Source organism: Rousettus aegyptiacus, unplaced genomic scaffold (assembly GCF_014176215.1).
Source record: "Rousettus aegyptiacus isolate mRouAeg1 unplaced genomic scaffold, mRouAeg1.p scaffold_m13_p_12, whole genome shotgun sequence".
NCBI classification, from domain to species: Eukaryota; Metazoa; Chordata; class Mammalia; order Chiroptera; family Pteropodidae; genus Rousettus; species Rousettus aegyptiacus.
In genome coordinates, this window is record NW_023416287.1 from 19,813,998 (window position 1) to 19,837,123 (window position 23,126).

Genomic DNA, 23,126 nt, shown 5'->3' on the forward strand with positions numbered 1-23,126 from the left:
CAGCTTGGGCCTGCATTCCCCTTCACACTGGGCCCTTTCATAGGGAGGCAGCTGTCCTGGGCTATGTTATGTGACAGGGAGGAGGGGCCTGCACAGGGAGACAGGCAGGAGGCCATGAGGGAAAAATGAAGTCTTTCCATGTGGATACCAGATATGACCTCTTCTCTGTAGAGAACTTGAATGGTCAGCTCCCTCTCAGAGGGCAGAGAATCAGAAATAGCCCTGCCACTTTTAAATATAGGAGAAGTAACACCTCTGAAAAAGCTCCAGATCTCTTGTTTTATTTTCCTGAAGATGGCAAGGTGTCAAGTGTTAAGTCCTCTTTCAGAAGCGCCATGAGGATTTACATGTCTAATTAAGCACAGAGACTGGCTCATAGTGCTGGACAAAGGCCACCGATCTTTTCAGTTCCAAGTGAAGGTGGAGGAAAGGACAGAGCCTGATGGATCCCACAGAGAAGAAGAGAAGGCAGCTGGCCTCAGCTGCTGCCCAATCTTGGCCCTGAACCACCACTACTTAAAGAAAGGAGGTTTTGGCAGCTTTGGAAAGGCATATCCGCTGCTGTGAATACTGTCCTCCACTTCCCAGTGCTCCACTTCCTCATTCAGTTTGCAATACCAACCACTACCAGGTAGAAGCTGGGGAAGTATTTGAAGTCACTGAGAAATCTCAAATCGCTTCCTCCTTCCCTCCCCGGTCTGGCCCATCAGGCCAACATGTTTGTAGTCATCTCCTGCCTGGTCTCCCTGTCCCCTCCGAGCCATCCTAGGCCACAATGTGGCCTGAGCTGGCTTTCTATTACGACTCCTGCTTGAACCCTGCTCTCAGGGCCAGGCCCTCACCACCCACCATGTTACCTCCAGAGCATGGTACATGGCCTTCCTGTAAGAGACCAGCTTATTGAAGGTTGCCAGGTTAAAGTGTTGGCTAAACAACCCCAGAGCCACCAGCTTATCTGCAGAGACCTAAAAGAGAAAGACATCATCAACATCCACCTACAGCCTGGACTGGGGTGTCTTGTATTTCTCACAGGGTTAATCCCCGGGGATCAATTTCACAGATTCAAAAAAAAAAAAGATAAAGAAAAAAGGAGAAAATAGAAATGGTACACACTCCTGATGTGCCTTATGGCCAGAAGCATGGTGGATGACACCCCAGGGTGAGGGGGTTACATTGCTGCTCTGAATGGGTAAAATTAGATGCGCCTGTATTTGCACATATTTTAAGAGCAAATGATCCCTGGTATGGGCCCCTTTGGCTCAGTCTTGCAATTTGCTGTGCATGCTCCAAAAATTAGGTGTTTGGCGCATGTTCTTCCCTCCTTCATGAAGGTGACAAATAGTTGTATTACTTTACTATTTAGTCTTTCATTTATTAAGCTAATTTCATGTACTGTTTAGAGAACAGTGCTTGGCACAGAATAAGCACTTTTTAGTAATTGTGATTTGTTGATATCTGCTTTCCATTCAGGCTAAAGATCCATGTTCTACAAGTCTCATCTCCCAAGTCCCCAAGCTGTGCATTAACTAACTGGGCTGCCAGCGGGAAGAGCTGAAACTGGGTATTCGAGGATGCTGATCAGAACTGAATGACACATATGACGTTTCATTCTCCAGAACAGGTGCTCACACTCATGCTAAACTCCATTTTGCACCTTTAAGACTGATCTCCCACAAGGGGGTGCAGCCACCATTGTAAGAAGACACTGGGGCTCAGCAGTCGTGCACTAAAATGCAGGTGCCATTTCCAAAACCACACTGCTCCAATGCAACATGCGAGCTACACACCAGACCCCACACTGCAGTACTCTCCATAATGCTGACGGCCCCACACGGCATCTAATCAGCATCAGACCTAGTGTTGCAAAGTGCACTTTATGTTTTACTGGGCCAGAGCAATGACAAACAATCCGTGTTTTTCATTTCGCAGAAGTCATAGCTCACATCCCTGCAATTAGGTGCTTCGGCGAAGAGCACAGGCCTAGACACTTGTCCTTCTGCTCCCTCTGCTGGCCAATGCTGGCATCAACATACAGAGAGACCAAGTCATTATTCCTGCCCTTAGGGAACTTCAATGTGTTTATGGCCCCAAGAAAGCCCAATTTATGAGAAAATCAGAATCTCAACTCCAGGCCAAATCCCACCGATGTAGTCGATGGTATTTCATTCCCACCTCTGCCTTCATCCTGGCCCAACTCGCTGTGTGTACTCACCTAACCTCGGTGCATGCTGAGGGTTGGATGAACATTTCATTGAGACCATCACAGGAAAAAGTATCACCTGCACCATTCTAATCAAAATCTGGCATCTCAGAATGTGCCTTCAAACAGGAGATAAGAACCAAAACAGCCTAATTCATGTCCAACACTGTTCTTACCTGACGCTCTCATGAAGAAAGATGAACTTAAAATGATTAATATCAACAATCAAGAAACCCTGAAATAAACAACTCTGTGAAGAATGTTTTCATAACTCACCAGGTGACTCTAGACCCATCTGTAGGCCCAGTCAGAGGTAACTCTTCCCCTCACCTCCCCACAGCTAAATGAGGCTCAGAGACAGAGTCCACCTTCCTGTTTCTTTCAAGTTCTACATTAAACATTTTTGAGGGTGCTGGACCAGCTTACTGCTCCCTCACCCCTCAAAATCCATACTAGTGACTCTGCCCCAGAGAAATAAAACCAACAGAGTCCAAGTAGTCATGGACCCAGAAGACTTTTTAGCTCTTTGTCTCCTGTAAAAGTAGACTGAGCTCTGGGCCCCAAAAGAATCTATGTGTCTGTTTAAGCAGGTTAACAAGGAAAGTTTTTGTCCTTCCTCCTAGACACAGAGTCACACACAGCCTCATCCATCTGGAGAAAGCAAGTCACAAGCCGTTATCTTAAAAGGTAACTACAAAAGGAAGGGACAGAAAATGGTGCCAGTCCTCGGGCCCATGAGAGCCTGGCCTTACCCCGGACTCACCTCAGAGAATTTGCCATCACCAAACCACTGGACCCACCGCATGCCAGACATAGCCTGGCGCTTGGAGGTGGCCTTCCAAGACACCACCATAGCAGGCCACCAGGAAAAGCCCTTGATCTTTCCCCACACGAGGTCACCTATTCCAAACTCTTTCCCATCCTGGAAAATAAACCACATGAAGAAATCCCAATGAGACAGACCACCCACGTGGAGGAAAACTCCTGCCCACCCACTGACCCTCCCAGTGGCAACTGCCTCAGAGTCCCTCTCAGGGCTTCCTGCAGATGCCCGGCAGAACTCCTTGGGAAATGATCCATCTGCCTCCAACATTTTATGTTTAAAAAACTACAAATAAGAATAAGGGACAATGGATGGGTAGGATGGCTTATTTGAAAAGAACATGGGGTTTATTATATTAGATCTATAACATTTAATCCGACATCTAAGAATAAAAGATGTCAACTAAAAACTCACAAGAAATAAGATCAAAGTAAAATAATGACAGTCTCCTGAATAGTCCCATCACAGACCATCAGATGGGCTATTATAAAGCCATTAAAATGGAAAAAAAAAATTTGGCCATTATGTAAACTTGTCATAAAATGTGAGTTGCCCATGAAAATAATCAAGTTAGTAAAATATATCTATAGTATGATCTATTCTGAAGTACCATACATAGTATATATAGATAAATATATATATACATATATATATATGCGTGTGTGTGTATGTATGTACTACATACATATGCAGCAATGTTTGAGTGAAAACAAGCTCAACTCAACAAAACATTAGATTAATTATACAATAGAATACATTATAGACATGAAGCTGAGGCAACTCTAGTTTCTAATAAGTGAAAGCCAACTGACAATTGTATTCATACTATGATGAACAGAATCATGTATTATGTATGAAAAATATATATATTTCTAGTTACAAATACGTAATATTCGGAAAATCAAATGTTGGACTTATGTCTGGGAAACAAGTAGGGTAAAGGATCATGTTACACATGAAAAATATACTTTTGAGAATGAGTTAAAACAGTCCTCTGAAAGTGACAAAAATTGTACCTAACAGTCCCCTCTGGGTAAGTTTGCTTTTCCCTATATTCAGCCCTTCCTAGTGGTACCTGATACTCGGTGCCGTCTGTGTCTCTGCCCTCTGCATCCACCTGTGAGGAGTCCAAGCTCTCCTGCTGGCTATCCTGGGCCAGGTGGGTGTAAGGGGTACTGCTGCTCTGGGGTACCACGTTGTCATCTGTGAGGTCGATAGTGAGGTAGGGGCTGCCAGGGGATGGCCATGGACTACTTGCTGATGATGTTGCCCGCCGCCTCAGGGACTGTGAACAGAAGGACACAATAGCTTAGGCCACAGCAAACCGGGCGGATGATCAGAGACCAATGGCACCCTCCCCTCCCCCCCAACCACCACCATTGCTTCCCAGGCAAGCAAAAAGCAGATATAAGTTAAGGAGTAAAGAGACCACCAAGGATGGCTTTCTGGGACCGAATACGCCTTAAGCGATGGGAGAAAGCCACCTGCATCAAAGCAGAGACAGTCAAGGACAAAGGCATAATGATGAGTGATGCCAAGAGACTCAAAGCTCAGCGAGGACCACCAGTTTCCTAAGTGCTTACTGCGCGCCCAACCTTGCACAGCAGTGGACAGTTGCCATAAGCCCTGGGGCTGCCTCGAGACAATAAGTGGGGATACTAGGAAGACAAGACAGATCTGGAAGTCAGTGGTTTCAAGCTTATTTCCGAGGGGCAAGAACTCAATTGACAGGTAATTCTTGCATTTCCTGCCACAGTTCCATTCAGGATCAGGCCAGAAGAGAAGTCAGCAGGCTTAAAAGAAGCTTACCCAGCACCCAGGAGAGAAAGGAAAGGTAAGACCCTGAAAAGGAGAAGAGTGTGAAGAACAGAAGCAGGTTAGGGTTATACACTGGCCACTTTCCATGGTATAGTGAGAGGAAGATCTTCCAATTAGAGATGGGGATGCAGGGGTCTGAGCATCCGGGGAACCAACCCTGGTAACTGTGAACTCCATGGGGGACTCATCCACGTGATTGCGGCCCTGCCGGCCTCGGGTGGAACGAAGGGAGGGCCTGTACCTCTCTCGGCAGGAGGCACGGTTGCTATTTCGGGTTCGGACCTGGAAGCAAGAGAGGGTAAGCACACGAGGCCTTTGGTGACTGCAGGCACGAGGTCTCAGGCAGGAGTCTGAGAGGACAGGTCAATAAAAGTGCATGAGGTGATTAAGTAGAGGAAGGGGGTCCCTGGACTGGTAACTGCCCACCAAAAACTCCCTAGTTTGTGCAATAAGGGGTCAGGGTGGTGAGCAGGGCTGTCGGACAATCCACAGCAGATCCCACACCTGTCACAGCTGAAACTGGCACCTGCAAATTGAACTGAAAAATAAAATCCAAGTTTACTCTAAACTATTTTTTTTTTCCAAAAAGCATTAGAACGATTATTGCATTCTTCAGCAAAGTACTGAATCCTCAAGACAGATGAGAAGCCCTTAGGCTTTTTTCTTTAAGTGGCATGAGCTTTAATGTTGTACACCTGTGTTCAAATCCTACACGTAAGAGTTAAATGTTGAACCTTGGGTACGTTACTGGAATCTTCTCTCATCTGTAAAAAAAGAAGACGGTATACATCATATCCTAGCAGAATGTGGTTATAAACTGCACCTGCAACGGTCACAAGCGTTAGTCAGCTCTCCAGCAGACTAGGTGACCATGAGCAATAACTAAATAAAATGCCTTCCCATTTCCGGATCACTAACAAAGTCACAGAATCTACCCAAAGAAGTGACTCCCATAGGTAACTGGCACTGAGCCACCCATCTCCCAATTCTATCACCCTGGAGCACTTCTAAGACTGTTCTTAAAAAAATAAATAAAAGTTTAAAAATTGCCATGTGAAAGACAGCTTTCACAATGATAGTTCATGAGCCTTGCTGTCATTTTTCCAATTTCAAAACAGCTGCTCACCTCTCTCTTCAAAATTCCCCTCAGGGAAATCCAAGACATGATTTTTTTATACAGGCCTATGAGTAGTTGGAGGTGCCTTGGTTCAGGGGTGGGGACTTACACCTGGGCTTTCTGACCGAGTCCTGGTTTCACGAAAGAGTCTTGGCATCACTGGAGTGTCAGAGCCATCTCCATCATCCCCTTCGCCATCTCCATCACCCGTCAGGTCCTTTATAAATGAAACATTAAGAGCTTCAGGATGTCACAAAGACATATAACCAAAATAGTTTAGAAATGAACAGCCAGTCATATGGAAAACAATCTTAATATTGGTCTAAAAGACCTAAAAATATTTAACTACCTTATTTTACAATAGCTTGCACCATGAATCATGAATTTGAGACATGATTGCAAGATAAAATCCCAGTGGAATCAGAAAACCAAGAAATGGTATGAATGCAATATGCATCATGAAGGTTTCTTTTGTATCTACACCTTAGACTGATTTGACTATGCCTGGCAGGGAAAGCTGCTCAATTTTCACAATTAATAGCATCTGAGAGAACCTGTAGGGTCAAAGGAGATGCTTCTTGATACAATGACCAGGAAGAAATGACACCAATTCTGTGTCAAGTCACAAAGACCCCCTTATTGCACATCCCATATAGCACACCACACCACAACCCAACAAAAACTGAGCACAAAAACCAGAGCAGCAGTGAACGGCCCGAGGTCTGGCCGGAGTGTTAAGAACTTGACCTTTCACTTGCCAACCATGTGGCCTTGAGTCTATTCCTCTCTTTAAAATTGGAACAATAGTACACTTCCATTAGAACACAACAGGGCTACAGTGAGAATCAAAGCTTACATCACCCAAGGCTGGGCACAGAGGAGATGCTCAGATTTCATTACTGTTACTGGTAACTATCTAACCAGAATAGGTGTCCTGAGCCTCTGATACGGCACACTGTCCCCATCATCTGGTGCCCACTGGTTGGTTGCCCTCCAGCAGAACAGAAATTGTGAGGTCTAGCTTTCATTTGTCTGTGACCCTAATCCATGATTTTGTCCCCAGTGAGTGACATTGGTTCTTTGAAAAAAGCAACCAAACTGACAAAACTCTAGAATGATTAATAAGAAAAAAAGAATGCATAAATAATGTCAGAAATAAAAAATAACATGGAAAAACTGTAACTTGGGGAAAAAAACTGATCAAGCAGAAACCTTAATATTACAACACATATTAAAAGATATTACAGTGGTTGCGGGAAAAAAAAATTCCCTAAAACAAGCTAAGCGAGTTCTTTCCAGTGTGCATCAGAACAAGAGTATTACAAGAAATAAAATCACACATCCATTTTATTCATGAATAGATCCTAAAAAGCACATCAAATTCAAAACATACCATGACCAAGTTGGACTCACTCCAGGAATAAAAGGACAGCTTGCTACATTAGAAATTTAATTAATTGATCATTGAGAAAATAATTTCAAAAAATATGCAAAAAGCATCTAGTAAAAAGTTCTTTATTTAGTAAAATAAGTTTTTATGATTTCAAAATAGTTGGTATATAACAGCAACACATGCCATCCTAAGCGAGGTTGTTCGAAGCCCTCTGTGTGCCTAGCGATATTCAAATTCATCCTTCAACATGTATTTATTGGGCACCAGTGTAGATGGGACTCACGTTCCCCATTTAACGAAAGCTGAAGAGAATTCTCCTGAACCCTGAAAAGGGGAGAGTAGAGCCCATACCTGAGTATAACTTAGCAGGCTGGAGACCTCTCTCTTGGATAATCGTGAGCTTGATCTGCGGCCTGTGAAGGAGAAGAGAACCAGAGTCTGTGCTTTGTAGGGACAGCCGCCAGGTCTGTCCTTTGCTGATGGTCTCCTCTCTGGCCTAAAGCCTGGGATCTCAGTAAGCCCGCTGGCATCCTCAGGGGTTAACTCCTTGCCCCTCAGTAACTATCGTCACCCTCGATGTACTCACATAAGGTAATAGTGCGCAGGGCCAGGCACATATTAGGACCCCAAAACAACGCTGAAGGTTCTTATGTCAGAAGGCATCAGATTCCTTCCAGAACTGTACTGCCCAATTCAGTGGCCACTAACGATACTTAAATGAACAAGCCAGTGCCTGCCACATCAGCCATATTTCAAGTGCTCACATATGGCTAGTGGCTATTGCAGTGAATGATGCAAAAATGGAACAAACGCTAACCCTCGAAGAAAGTTCTATTGGACAGCACAATTGAAGGAGTGCTCAACTACAGGATGGGACAATACGGGGTCTCTTTAACCAGCTGTGTCAGTAAGTCTCAGGAGGAGGATCCCAGGTGATCTGACCTGGGAATTGTGGAGGGGAAGAGAGGCTGGGAAAGGAAGCAATCCTCCACCCCTCCAGCCTGAGTGTTTCCGCATAATCACAGTCTCCGTTGTGAGGGGATGGGGTCCAAGACTCCACAGCCTATGCTATGACCACCCCCATTGTGACTGGAAGAGGACAGGGATCATCATCATCTGAGTGCCAGCTGAGGTGAGTGAGAGGAAAGGAGGGACGGTCAGGGCCTGTGACAGGGATGAGAAATGGGCTTTGCTCTGCCTATAACCTCTCACCTCCCTGGCGGAGAGTGGCGGAGGCTGTCAGGGACCAGATGCTCTCCCCATAGTCTGCCTGCAGCCTGCTCGGAGGGAGGCTCATGTCCCAGCTGTGGTCCCCAGTGACTGCCACACCCCTCCTCCCCACAGGCCCGGCCACCTCTGATCTCCGGGGTGCTGATAGCCTCCAGGATAGGGGGCGAGGGCGCGTCCTTGGAGTCGGAAGATTGGTCGCTGCAGCCCCCATTGGTGATGATGATGGAGTCTTCCCTCCCGCTGGCGTCCTCCTCTCTGTTGAGTTGTCTGGTGTCTCCCTTCATTGTTTCCTGCAGGAGGGCCAGAATGAATGGGGTAGCGGGGAAGCAAGGGCTTGAGGCAGGCAGCATACCCCCAAACTTCCCACCAATGGCTCTATGTCCTCAAGCCAAGAGAAGCCCCGGGACATATTCTTGGGGTGATACCCCTGCCCAAGGACCCCGCCCAGACTGCCCCCCATAGCCTGCCCCCTCACCAAACTCGGAAGCTCAGGACTTGGTTCCATGTGGCCAGGCGGCCCGAAGGCTCAGATGCCAGCACCCAGGACAGAGGAGGGGGCTGGGCTGTGGTCTGAGGCTCAGGCTGCTCTGTGCAATTAGCCGGCCACTTCAAACAATGCCATTTAGGAACCGCCTGCCCCGGCCTGCCTGCCGCCAGCCTTGGTCCCCTCTGCCCCTGGCCCCCTCTCTCTGCCCAGCCTCCTCAGGGCCTCAGGAAGCCAGTGCATTATTTTCCCTCCTGACCCCTTTGTTTGCTCTCTCCCTTCCCCTCAATCTCCAGGTCCTCTTCCCACTGCCCCCTCCTCCCCCACAGAACAGCTTCTCTCCTCTCCATGGCAGCATAAGCCCCGCCCAACCCAAACCTCAGGGACTCATTGGTCTGCTGGCCTGTCGCTCACTCCCCTCCTCCCTCACCAGCTGGGGCTCAGAGTCCCAAGTTCCCAAGAAGGGAAAGGATGGAGGAGGCACAGGCAAAGGACTGGGGCAGTTAATAGGGGGCATGCTGCCCATCTACTCCAACCTCATCCCACTCTGGGCCTGTCTCCCCACTGCTGCCCCTCCAATAAACTGCATCATCACTGGGTTATTCAGGTAAGAGCAGCTCAGGCCAGGTCTTCACCCATAGGTAGAAGGGCTTTGTGAACTTCAACCTGGCCCACTGCCGACAACATTCGTTGACTGCAAGAACCTGCACCTTTCTCTCATTTACTCCTGATGTCATTGTGGACCCATTTCATAGAAAAGGAAAACTGACAGACATGACTAGTGGTCAAGGCCAAAAATCCCATCGAAGAGGTGGGGCCAAGGCAAAATTAGAGCCTAGGTACAGAGTGAGGCCCGCAGACTCCTATTTCTTAAGTTTCCCCCAAACAGCTCCAGAGGTATTTGGTGCCTTACTCTAATGGCCTGGAACCCAGCTTAGGAAAAACTTCCCCCAGCAAACAGCTGCCTACGGGCAGTAAACCCTCCTGGCCCTTGCATTCCATCTTGGGGGCTTACCACAGCGATGGATGCACCCACAGTGCCAGATGACCCATAGGGCCAGATGATAGGGCCAGATGACTCGCAGAGCCAGATGACCCAACACTAGCCTCTCAGGGTACCTTCTAGAAGCATCATCTAGGCTATGGAGCTGCAGTGGTGACGCTGGTGTCATGCCCACCAGAGGGCGCTGTAGGACTCAGCGTGAAGTGGCCTACAGCGCCCCCAGGTGGATTTCCAATGTCACGCGGTGAGGAGGTCCCAGTTCTACCTTCTGCAACAGTCCACCCCCAGGTGTGGCAGTAGGGCAACTAAACTTCTGCTATACCCTTATGGCCCAAGGACCAGCACCCTTGGAATCGCCTAGGAGCTGGTTAGAACTGAAGAATCTCGGCACCGTCCTATATCTACTAACTCACTATAGACAGTTTTCCAAGATCACTGGTTGATTAATATTCAAGTTAAAGACACTGTTCCAGTTATAAACGTATACACTGATATATAGCACAAGATAGTATTTACTCCATTGGGTCCAGATGTTGTGCAGATTCACAGTTCCTGGTCTCTCTTTTCTCAACACATTAAGGAATCTCACCGGCCCTTGGGGAAAGAAGTACCTGTCCCAGCCTGATCTGCCCCTTATACTCCTAAGACTAACCTGGAAGTAGAACAGGCTGGCTGGTTGACCTATGGCCAGTCCCTGTAAGGCCAAGCAGCCGGAATCCCAGAAAAACTCTTAAAGAGTGTAGTTCAAAGTAATATTTCCTGCATTTCATCCCAGGTCAAACCAGTGAACAAAGTAACCTAGGCAGCCTGGCAAGAGATAGGAGGCTGGGCCATGGGGTGCAAGACACTAGGAGGGGTCCATGGGGAGCAGCTCTGGGGAGGTGAGAGGGAGAGATATGGTTTCTAGCCAGGAGCTGGTAGATCAGATGCTGAATCAAGGGGCATGACTTCCCTCTCATCTGGGAGACACAGTGTTCTCTCAGACAGCCCCTAACTGGGTCAGGTACTAGACAGGCCCAGATAGAACCTGCAGCCCAGAACCAACAATGATTAACTACCTAAGGCCTCCCCCTAGGGTCTCAGCACTGCCAACTTGTGCTGCCAGCCCGCCTGACGGACATGTGTGCTGAGCACCTTCCCAAAGCCAAATCTCGACATTCAGAAAACCTCTCCCACCCCTAGAACCAGAACTCATGGGCCCTGGAGGAAGTTTCAGGGATGAAAACCAACCAGCTCTAAGTAACACCAGCTACCTGGGTGTCCTGGGGTGAGCAAGGCAGGTAAAATACTCCTTCCATGGCTTAATTCAATATAATTTCATAAAAAATTCCTTCTCTGCAGTTTTTTTCACTCTGGGTTTGCAATGACATTAACTATCCTGGCTACTTTGCTGCCAGAACACACACCAGTATCTAGAACGTGCACCCATGATTGAAAGATGCTGAGCTCAGGTCCTCTCCCCTGTCCCCATTCTACAAAGCCAGCTTCCAGGTGTGTACCACTGCCGTTTTCATAGCCTGGAAGCCCTCTCATGTCCCTACGGCATGCCTCCTTATTACTCAGAGATAAAATACCTCATCTCGAAAGCCAGGAAAGGCTTCTCCCACAGGCCTCTGTGCTTAACGAAAGTGACAATCTGGCCATCCCCAAGTAAATGTACAAATCTTCTCACCTGATGATAGTCTTTTTTTTTTTTCAGTGTTTACTACTTTATGCTAGGCACTCTTCTGTGCTTTATCTGTATTCACTCATCTATTCCTTAAATGTGGTACATACTCTTGTCCCTATTTTACAGATGGGTAAACTGAGGTACAGATATGTTAAACAACATAATACATACTTGATCAATGTGACCTGAAGTGCGAGACCAGACAAGTTAAACAGAAACACACAAATTTAACTACATACTCTTGGCAACAAGAAGAAATTAGCACCAGAGCTTGGTGTGTAATGATACAAATCTCCCTCACCTCATCCCACGTATCTCAGTTTGGCTTCTGGTGATTCAAGATTGTCATTTCCAGGATAATGTGGCCCTCAACACAAGCCAACTGCTGCTATACATAGTATGATCATTCCAGCTAAAGGATAAACTGACACCTTCCTATGGGATTTTTCCAGAGTGGCTGGCAGACTAGCTCCTGCACTACGCCTTGTCACTCCGCTGTTGTAGTTAACAATTCTGGGCCCCTACTATAAGCTAAAGGCAGTACAAACCTCTCTTAACCCCCACCACATCCAGAGGCAGGTCTTGTTATCAATCTGCTCTCAACAGGCTCAGATGAATTAAGTCGCCCAACAAAGTGGCAGCACCAAGACTCATGCCCAGGCAGTCCAGGGCATGCGCTCTGCATGAGACAAGGCCAATGAGAATTAAAGTGGTAACAACACATCCTCCATCACAGGGGCTACAGGAGTTTTTTGGCTAAAGGACATACCAGTTGAGTGTTTTTACCTTCACAGGAAGTAATGATCTAACCTCCTGATGTGGGGTGAACTCTGACCCTTTCCCAGAGTCTGGGGTCCAGCACGTGACTTAGGGGTGGGCAGCAGTGTGGGGTGGGTTCACCCTCCACGGTTCTCCCTGCAAGGCTCTGCCTCATTAGTGCGGGGTGCTTATGTCTGGACTGAACCAGGTCAGACGTGTCCAAATGCAATGTGGCAGACAGAAGGGTGGGTGGCACCCAATTAGACTCAGGGAGGAGGCCCAGGAACTGCCCCCCACACCTAGCCATAAAACTGAGAAGTGATGTCATTCATTTCCTCCAGGCTGGCACCAGCAGCAGAGCTATTTCACAGCACCTTGTAAATGTTAATTGCATTAATTAAACTCACAATGCTAGAAGAGGGGATGAAGGGAATGATGGGGGGGGGGGGGCCACTTGGGCATCATCCCTGCCCCACTATCAGTCCTCCAGGGCTTAAAGATTCAGTGAAATGAAAAGGAAGGTTGAAAAATCCCCCTCAAACCCGCATTTAAAATGCCTTCTCTACAGCCTTGTGGAAAGGAAATCTAGACTTCTGATTCCTCTCCTGGAATGGCTCAAGTCTTTTTTAGTTATTCCAAACTGTCTAAGATTCCAAAAGAACAGCTAAGATGGAACAATTACTACTCACCAAAAAAAAAGCTACTCTTATGATCCCCCCATTTTGCAGATGAGTAACCTGAAGCTCAGAGGAAGCAGATCAGCAGACCTCCTATCCGGGCTCCCACAGCAACTAAGTGAATGGAGATTTGGGCCTAATCCAGGAGACAGATCTTAAATACATATTAAGAACATGTGGTAAATACAGTTATAAAAGTTAAGCCCAGGGAGGGACACTTCACCCAGGTGAGTAAAGAGGCGGGGAGGCGCCCTGGCAGCCAGACGGTATGTACAAAGGAGGTAAGAGGGCCAGAAATGAGCAGTCCTCCTATCTGGTAGCTGTGTACAAGGTCCCAGTTCATTGCCTTTGCCTGATAACGAATCTCTACAAAATTCCAGAAAAGATCAGATTCAGGGGACAGCAGGAAAGCAAAGGCCCTCGGTGTTTTTCTCAAACACCAGCTTTATCATCTGTGAAATGAAGTGACTTCACCTAATTCCCTGGGCGGTTGGTACTAAGGATTCCAACGTGGATGACAGAACCCAGAGACATAGAAATTACATTCTCATGAGCCATCCTGCCAGACAATTCCCAGCTATGCCTCACACAAAGCGAAGCATCCCTTCACCCCCAATGATTCAGAAGGCGTTTGAGAATTGCTCAGTGCCTCTAGGTCATGGCTACATGCTCCATAGTCTTTGTAAAGACCGAGGCTTGGCATTTTTATCAGAATTGTCAAAAAAAATTAATCTCGGTAGAGGTCAAATTAGACAAGTATAAAAAGTTAGCTATGAGGATGTTTCTTGTAGCATTGCTCATAATAGCAAAATACTAACAAACACCTATGTTTGTCAATGGGCTGAGATAAATTGATAAATTACCTTTTATTTTTTTCAAAAGCTAAGAATATACAGAAAGATCTGAACAGATATGGCAACACATATTGAAGTTTGGAGTCAAACTTTCTACCCCATATAAACAAAATGGAAGCAACTAGCCCCACTTCCCCTACAATTTATTTGTGAAACCCCTGAAAGGGTATGCAAGTGGAGAAAGAAGCCAAGATTAACTCAGAATGATGGGTAAAGGAACATAAAGAGTAGGATTCTGGGAGCTGCCATGCCCGCTCCTGTTTTCTATGGCAATGAGCCCCTTAGTAAAACCAGAGTCAAAGAGCCCTCTACCCTCTCCCAAGGAGGTAAGGGAAGAAAAAAGACCAATATTCTGAAAAGCTACTGCCTTGGCCTCATCCCTCGCAGTGGGGTGCACTACACCCATTGCTACAATGTCTTAAACCTCAACCCATCTATATCCCAACACAGTGGGGACATTAATTTAACCTTTAAGATGGCAATCTGACAGTATGATCCAAAATGCCAAGTGTCCATATCCTGTTACACAGGATTCTACTGCTAGGAATAGACCCAACCCGAAGCTCCCATCAAGACCTATGTGCAAGGATGGTCACTGCTGTCCCGTTTGTCATAGCAAAAGCTGCAATAAACAACCACCAAGAGGAGAATGGCCAAATTAAATGCAGCTAAACTGAAGAATACTACTGAGAGGCCAAGAATGAGGTAACTATCATTAGATGAAGCCGTGTTAAATGAAAAGAAAGTCTGTATAACAATATAATCCCATTTGTTCATTTGTTAGCATATGCATTAATAAACCATGTTCCTCCAGTGTTCTTTCTCTGACTGTAAAAAGTCAGGTCTCTCAGGAAGATAGCTTTTGGGGGAACTGACATATGTCCATGTTACTTTTAGAGTCAAAAAGCAGATTTTAAAATACTGCCGGCCAAGAAACATTTCTTCCTTTGTTTAGTCAACCTAGAATTATTTTGTATATGGTATGAAGTAGGAATCTCATTTTTCTCCACAAGGAAAGCCAGATATCTATAATAACTACTATCTCAACTCTTTTATAAAATTCTCCTACATAGAGGATATTTCTGGGCTCATTTTTCCTTGTTATTTATCCCATGCCACCCTTTTTCCATCATCATAGCTTTATAAATAAATGCTCATACCTGCTAGGGCAAGCCTGCTGACCTTATAAAAAGTTTCGTCGATTCTCTCCTTAAAGGTCTTCAACATCCCCGAGTTTGTGTTTTCTTTCTAATCCCTCTTCTGGTCCCTAGATTTCTATGTGCTCTGCACCCAAATAAATTTAGACAGCATTTCAAGTTGTTTTAGTATGGGAGGAGTTATAGATAATCTCTACCATAATTAGAAAATAAGAAAAAAAAATGTATTTTTTTAAAAAAAAGACAATTTTCATAATACAAAGGAAAAATTAGATGCGGGGGTGAGGTAAGTGGGAAAAGGTGGCCAAAAGGTACAAACTTCCAGCTCTAAGATAAGTAAGTCCTGTTGAGATAACAAAGTCTGGTGACCACAGTTAATACTGTACTGAACATTTCAAAGGTGCTAAGAGTAGAGCTTAAAAGTTCTCATCACAAGAAAAAAAAACATAACTATGTGAAGTTAAAATAAAGGGAATTACATACTAAAATTGGCTTAAAAGCCCATCTCACATAAACCACTTTTTAAAAAACTAGCCAGTTACCTGGTGGTAGGGTTTCAGGTCTGCCCATCTCAACACAGTGGTACAGCAGGCTTCAGACAAAGCAGCCGGCAGTGGCAGGTACTCCAGAGCATCTTAACCCAACATATCTGTGCATCCTGCCAGTTCTGCGGGTCCAAGCCAGGTGGAGACAAAGGTCTCAAAAAGAAATTTAACAGCATTTAAATCCAGATTCCACTCCTTGCTAGCTTTGTGGCCTTAGGTAATGCTGACAATCATATTTAAAATTGAGCAGTTACTCTATACTGTGCTTACGGCTCAACACATAACACCCTTGAACAGATCAGGACACTGGGAAAGGCCACTCTTAACCATTCATCAGAAAGGAGTTTCTGCTGTGCTTCAGGAACCAAGCTCAGTACTGAGAATCAAAGGCAGACAAAGGCCAGACAGCCCCTTGTCCTCATGGAGCAGCCAGTTGGTTAGGACAGGGCTATATGAAAAAAAAAAGAAAGCTAAGAGACAGCTAAGATAATAATAAAAAGATTGATTCACCCCAAAATTTACACTGATTTTACACTAGATACCCTTTTGCCAAGAGCTCACGAGGACAAGATTTTTACCCATACCTCTATGTACATTTGCTTAGAATTTTCCAAATTCTATTATCCAGTTGCACACTTTCTCCCCACGTTACCCAGGACAGCCCGGAAAAATCTCTGCCAACAGCACCTGCCTGTTCAGGCATCCAGCCTAGTTAATACTCCATTTATCACCGTGTCCCAGGTTGAGCCGGGGTCCTTCTGTTCACTCTCAACATCTCCTGTGGGTTCCAAGGCTGTAGCTACAGGACACTCAGGCAGAGCAATGCCCACTTTGCTGCTTTAGTCAAGTCACAGCACATAGTCATGGAGCCAGAATGCCAAGGGCCCAGCACTGTGCTGGCTGCTGGAAACACCGACCAAGAGGCATCGTCCCTTCTCCAGGAGCTGGAGTCCAGTGGGAGCCTAGGTCCAGCCCCAGTGGTGGCCCACTTGCAACAGGAAGCAAATGCAACTGGAAACAAATGCTGCTTAGGAAGAGGCCCGATTAACCTCAGAAGGTGGGGCTGCAGGGAGGGATGGAAAAGAAATAGTTAGGTATCCCCCAGTTCCCTTCCTTAGCCTGTTCTAGAGGCAACCACCTCCTCCACCCAGTCTACAACACCTAACACCCGGCAGAGGGGAGGGACTGATAGCCAGACTGAGACCTCCCCAGTCAGGCCTGTACCTCCCAGGCAAAGCACTGGAATAATCCTCTGCTCTGGAGAATAAGACAGATCCGATATATATAGGATTTCCTTCAGATTTTAGAAGACCCAAAGACAAGTTTAAGTTACTGTCCTATAAAGAAACACTTCAAGTCCCACAGACAATTTTGGTCCCTCTCAAATACGAAGATAAAGTTCAAAATGTAAATATTAAAAATGAAAACAGTGAAAAAAATGAAAACAGTGAAAAAAAACTATATTCAGAAATAAGTATTGGAGGGAGCACTAAACACTAGAATTAATATTCTCAGGGAAATAAAAACAAGATGAAGACACCATTACAAATGGAATTTGTAGGACAAGAAGTCTTTAAAACACAAAAGGAAAAAGTTCAAATACAGGGTTGGAAGCTGAGGATATCACCTAGAAAACAGAACGTGTTAAGGACAAATGGTCAAAGAAAATTCTACCAGGCCAGGAGACTCAACATCTGATTAAGTTATAGAATGAGAGCAAGAAAAAACACATGGGGGGTGATGATCCAAGGAAATGTATTCCTTTGACCTTAGGATAGGAGCTCCCAGGCAAGTTGGGCCCTCCTCCCCCTGTACCCCGCTCCCACACACCTGGTCAGCATCAACCTGTCCCCCAAAAGGAAATTTATTGGTTAAGAACTTTTTCTCACTGACAACTGTTATTTCTCTTCCACCCTGCTCTCAGTCATTTTTGTAAGTACATTTCTAATTTCCTGCTCATAATCTTTTCTATGATAACCACTCTCCCACAAATTTCAAAGACTGTAAAGACCATTTTCTGGAAAATTTAATTTTGATCCCTGAGACACAAAACTAAAAAGAACAGAGGGGTAAGTGAGGTGGGGTAGGGAGATAGATGGACAAGCAGGAGTTTGCAGGAGGGCAAAGGCCACATAGACCACAATGAATGAATGAAAATCTCTGAGGGTAAATTGACATAAGCAACTTGGTCAGGCAAGCTGATCAAAGAACAAGAGCAGAGGCCAGTGGTTGCAGATTCCAAAGAATCTCTTCCCCAAACTTTCCTCCATCTGCTTGTGAAGCCAACCCCAAGATGACTACAGTGTCCTCTAGAGCAGGGGTTCCCAACCCCAGGGCCACGGACTGGTACTGATCCATGGCCTGTTAGAAACCAGGCTGCACAGCCAGGAGGTGAGCAGCAGGCAAGTGAAGCTTCATCTATATTTGCCACGGCTCCCCAGCGCCAGCATCATAGCCTCAGCTCCACCTCAGATCAGGCATTAGATTCTCACAGGAACACCGGTCCCTGGTGCCAAAATGGTTGGGGACTGCTACTCGAAAGACTTCACATCCTTTCCTCACCACTGTCTTTTCCTTGGGTTCTCATCCCTTTTCTTAGGTAGGGCTCACCATTCTGTCTACATTTTTCTCCATTCCTAGAAGAAATCGAGAGGCCCCAAAATGAGAGCAAACATGGATTGCCTTGGGACTGTGAAATTACAAGTGATAACTAGTTTCCTCTTGGCATCTGAAGATGGTAAATTTGACTTTCATTTGTAGCAAATGATATATGTCATTTTTTTTTTTAATATTCCAATTCCCTATAGAAAACAGAGGGTCCAGTCCTCCTCATTCCTCACTTATTTCCTGGAAAACTCAGGAAAGCTAACAGGGATTTCTCTCAGGAAGTAAATTATAACCATTTGCCAATATTTTAGTGTTTACGCCTAACATACAACATTTATTGAACCCTCACTGTGTTTTTTAATCCTTAGCAACTCAACTGATTTAAACCTCAACATCCTCTGGGACTGGCCAACAATGCATCCCTATTTTACAGATAGAACAACTGAGGCTCAGGTGGCCAGCTTATATGTGGGTGTGAGCAGGAATATTGATCCAGATTTGATTTCAAAGCCCAAACCCCTTTAGCCTATTGCCTCAGATAAATAACACGACCAGACAAATAACAGTCTTTTAACAATATTTAGGGCACCCACCTAATTTATTGTGAATGAGCAACTAAGGCTTGATTAGCTAAAAAGCCCCTGGATTCCATTTAGTCCTCCTAGCAACACTATTGGGTAGGTGTGTTCTTGTACCCATTTTACAAATGGGGGAACAAGAATCTCAAGAAAGGTGTAAAGGTTCTATCTATGGCTTTAAAGAACAGGATGCAGCAGCCCTATGGGCAAGCTCCCTCTGTATTTACCAGGCCACTTGAGTCATGACCAGACACATCCTTACACCTGCACTGGGCTTTTCACCTGCTGGAGGGACAACTGTTCTGAGATGTGAAAGTATTCTGAAAAGCACTAACCACCAAGGTGCCAAGTAAGTGACTAGATCTCAGAATCTCAGTTCCATCAGCTGCTAAAAGGGCCCACTGAGAACAGCCCCCACAAGAAGAGAGACAAGTCCACCTATCGCTTTACAAAGATTGTGGCCTGCAAAATGAGGAATTCTGCACTCCTCCGGCAACGCTGGTCTAAGAAACTGAAAATCACCCTGAATTCATTTTTTTAAAAATCATTCAACACAAAGGCATACCTGAGCTTAGGTCCTGTACCTATCAAAGGCTGGGAGGAGGGGGCACTTGCCACAGGTTAGGACCCAGGAGTTTCAGATTTAGCAAGGACCATCTCAGATAAAATTGGCAAAGGTGTCTGAGCCTGGAGGCGGGACAGCTGGCATGAGAGCTGGTCTGAGACAAAGGACTCGATCCCAGGGTAAGTTTTCCGGGAAGGAGAACTTGCCCAACCCCACCCCCATCGGAAGCAGGTTCCTGGGGCTGCAATAATGAGGAGCAACAGGCATTTTTGGGTCAGGCCCCACGTGGTTAGAGGAAGTGAAGAAAGGGAAGCAGACTCCCCCCCAAGCCTCCCAAGCCTGGCTCCTCCCCTTAGCCCCCTGCAGCTCCCAGATGCTCTTCCCTCCCGCTGCCCCAATCCTTCCAACATTTGCAAGGGGTGGGGGTTATGCTTATGGCTTCAAGGAGCAGAATGCAGCCAGCCCCAGCTCCAGTCCTGGCCCCTTTGTCTCAGCCCTCTCCACCCCAAAGGGGAAAGGCATCCTGCCTAGCTCTGAAATTAGGATGCAAGGTAGGCCCCAAGGTTGGGGGTGAATAGTAAAAGTGGCCCAACCCATAAAAGAAAATCATGGCTCCTTTTAAAAAGGAACAAAGGCACTCCTTCCTGCCAACTCCCAAATCCAGGACAATGATTTGGAAAAACTTTCATAGCCGAGAGGAATTGTACCTTGCTGGAGGAAGGCAGGAAAGGAGGGGCTGGCAGGGGTACTTCCCTTCATCCCCAAGTCTCATTAATGGCTACCCTGAAAGGAAGGGCTACTGGTTGGTTAATTAATACAGATGTCAACATTCACCACCTCTATGTCCAGCGCTATCCCATGAGTCCTTACTTGAGCTTCATGTGATAGGGCTATCACACATCTAGATACCTGAGGATCAAGGGTTAGAGGTTAAATCATACACAAACTGGTTTCATTCTTACACAATCTGGGAGCATTAAGATTGTTCCCATTTCTCAGATGGGATAAGTAAGACACAGAAGGTAATGGACTTAAGAGGGACAAATTTAAACACAGGCCAAAAACCCATTCATCCCCCTAAATAAAGAGGGAAGCCTGCTTAGTCCAGGTGCCAGATAATGCCGCCAATGACGGCAAACTTTTATTGAGAGATTACTGTATGCCATCCCTATAAAATAGGTACCATGAACTCAGCTCTGGGAAAATCAAGTCTTCACCTGGAGAGTCCAATGGCCTTTATGCAAGCAACGGCAGGCCTCCCTGGAGGACAGAGGCATGTCAGCTTCCTGGGCCCTTTAAGTGAGGGCCCCAGCAGGGATCTGCCTCCCCAAAACAATTACTACCAGTTAGCCAAAACCCACGACACCCAGAAATCAGGAGTTCAAAGTTTATACTCTGTCTTTAATTCTATTTAGTTCATGCATTCCTCTGGGCTTGGCGGGGTGGGTAGGGAAGCACAATGGTCCAGCCCTCCTGCCCGTCAGTCCAGGGGTAAAGGAAGGAGGCAGGCTGGAAGCACGGGCCTGGGGCTGGGCCCAGAACTCCTGCGGCCCTCCCCCGCCACAGGTGAGTGACTCCAGCAGGAAGAGCTGGGCCCAAGAGCAGCTCCTCGTTGCTAACTTGCTAAGTCCGCCCGCTGTCTTCTTTCCCGGCTTCCACTTTTTCCCGGTGAAGAGAGATTCGACAGCCACCCTGCCTCGCCAATCACACGGGCAAGGAAGCCTGTTTCGCAGGAGGTGGTGCTAGCAGTTCTGAGGCCTCACCTTGCGAGTTTGAGAAGTGGGACCAGCCTCACCCCGGAAGAGGGGAAAATGGAAAGTGAGCCCCCAGGGCAGGCAGAGTGGCGGGGCAGGGAGGCGCCGCCCCCGAGCCTGCTCCTCCTGGCCAGGTGTGCACTGAGAGAGGGCAGCCCCTCCCGAGGGCATCCCGGCAGCTCCACTGCGCCTCGCACCTAGGTAGGTGGTGGTTCATCTAAGGAGGACCCCAAGAGCCCGCCTCTCTGGCGCACGCCCCCGATACGAGCGCACACCCCGCCCGGCCCACCTGCTCGCCCGTACCCACACCCACTAGTTCTTTTTTGTCCGGAGAGAAAAAAACAGTTCTCTCAGCTGAACTCCCAGGTCCAAATCAGAAGGGACAGACGCCGGATGCCCACCTCCTTGGCAGAACTCTCTCTTCCATTCCGCCTCCCTGCCGAGGAGGCTCCCTCTCAAATCGAGGGCAGGTAAGGGCACCCCTCCCCATGAGCTCCCCTTATATTCCAGTCGTCTCTAGACCCTAGGAAGGCCGTCCGGTGTTCCTCCCTGGGGACGAACCTCTCCTGCTTGGGTCCTTGAAGTACAGTAAGGGTAGCCCTCTCACTAATATTTCTGCAAGACATATGCCCGCTCCCCCCCCCCCCCGCTTTTATCCTTCTTACACGTTTTCTCCAGGTAGGGTCAAAGGACCTCTCTTCTCCTAGCGTGCCTGGTCTCCAGCCGGATGGGAGCCGCCTCCCCAGGAGGTGCCCAGGACAGGGTAGGGTCCCTCCTTGCAGTCCCGGCACTGCTCGGCTGTCCCCCTCCCCCACCAGACCTGCCCCCCGCACCCCGCCCCGCAAAGCCCCATGACCCGCGAGCCTCCCCTGGACCACCAGGCGCTCACCTGCCGAGAGCCTGGCTCGGGCTCGGCTCCGCGGTAGAGCCGCGGGTCCGGACAGGCTGGCGGGAGGCCGGCGCGCGGCCGTGCAGGGCGCTCGGCTCGCGAATCTCCGCAGCCGATCGCCGAGCTACGTTTACTTGGGCCACTTAACCCCCGCGCTGCCGGCCGGGCGCGGCCACCCGCTCGTCGGCCTGCCAGTGGGCCGGTGGCGTTGGTCAAGAGTGGTTCGGAGCGTCCACGCGGGCTGCAGCCACGGGACAGTCGGGACAGCTGCTGCGAGGAATCCGCGCGGGCCGGACCGGGCAGCGGTAGACGGTGGGCAGGGGGCGGTGCCGAGTCCCCTTGTAGCCTGGGCTCCGCATTCGCTCCGCCCCCGCCCGGGGGCGCCCCCGCCACAGCCACTCAGAGCCCGGCCCCGGGCGCGGGGGGAGCGCGGGGAGGGGACGAGGGAAATTTGAAATCATTCCGGAGCCTCCCCGCTGCCCCTCCTCCACAGGCGCCGCCTCTAGTACCCTCAGGCTTGTTAAATCACCCACCGGCATACCAAGCCCTAACGGGGAGCTCGCGGGCGTCCCCTAAGACCCTGCAATCCTCCTGGGGTCCCTTTTCCCCGACCCTCACCTGGAACACATAAACACCCGTCTGGATGAGGGGGCTCAGAGAGGGAAGTGTCGCTAGTGGCGTCACACAGCAGCTGAGTCTCCCTTGTACCCACACCTCCAGCTGCAAAGTCACCTGGGTGCTGCAGTGCCACCGCCAGTCAGCCAGCGGGCTCTGGACCCTCGAGCTAGTCCTTTCTTCCTCCCACCGTGCTCGGCCTTTGTCAGCCATCTTGAGGGAAAAGGCAGTCAGGTACCCTGGCTGCCTGGGTTCTTGGAGACTGCCGGCATCACCAACAGAAGCAGCTTTACTGTTAGCAGCTCTCGACTGCCTCTACCCTTAAACAGACACTGAACTATTGGAAAACCACTTCCTAACATTTATCTTACCTCGTGTTTATATGTTTG

General features: G+C 47.7%; 1 protein-coding gene across 11 annotated transcripts in view; it reads right to left on the reverse strand.

Annotated features, from left to right (window-relative positions):
- Nucleotides 1-22,875, reverse strand: part of DNMT3B (DNA methyltransferase 3 beta) — a 38,359-nt gene extending 15,484 nt beyond the window's left edge. Inside the window, exons 1-9 of one of the 11 annotated variants that reach the window (XM_036229524.1) lie at nucleotides 22,123-22,444; nucleotides 15,727-16,792; nucleotides 8,706-8,871; nucleotides 7,703-7,764; nucleotides 6,068-6,175; nucleotides 4,998-5,123; nucleotides 4,099-4,308; nucleotides 2,964-3,122; nucleotides 858-965 (exon numbers count right to left, since the gene is read on the reverse strand). In XM_036229524.1, coding sequence (XP_036085417.1) covers nucleotides 858-965; nucleotides 2,964-3,122; nucleotides 4,099-4,308; nucleotides 4,998-5,123; nucleotides 6,068-6,175; nucleotides 7,703-7,764; nucleotides 8,706-8,865 — 933 coding nt within the window. In that variant the 5' untranslated portion in view covers nucleotides 8,866-8,871; nucleotides 15,727-16,792; nucleotides 22,123-22,444. Of the gene's footprint in view, nucleotides 1-857; nucleotides 966-2,963; nucleotides 3,123-4,098; nucleotides 4,309-4,997; nucleotides 5,124-6,067; nucleotides 6,176-7,702; nucleotides 7,765-8,705; nucleotides 8,872-9,056; nucleotides 9,343-12,285; nucleotides 15,168-15,726; nucleotides 16,793-22,122; nucleotides 22,446-22,854 lie in introns of those variants that run through there. The other 10 variants (XM_036229525.1, XM_016162275.2, XM_016162272.2 and 7 more) reach the window with 10 other exon arrangements.
- Between the last annotated feature and the right edge of the window lie 251 nt (nucleotides 22,876-23,126).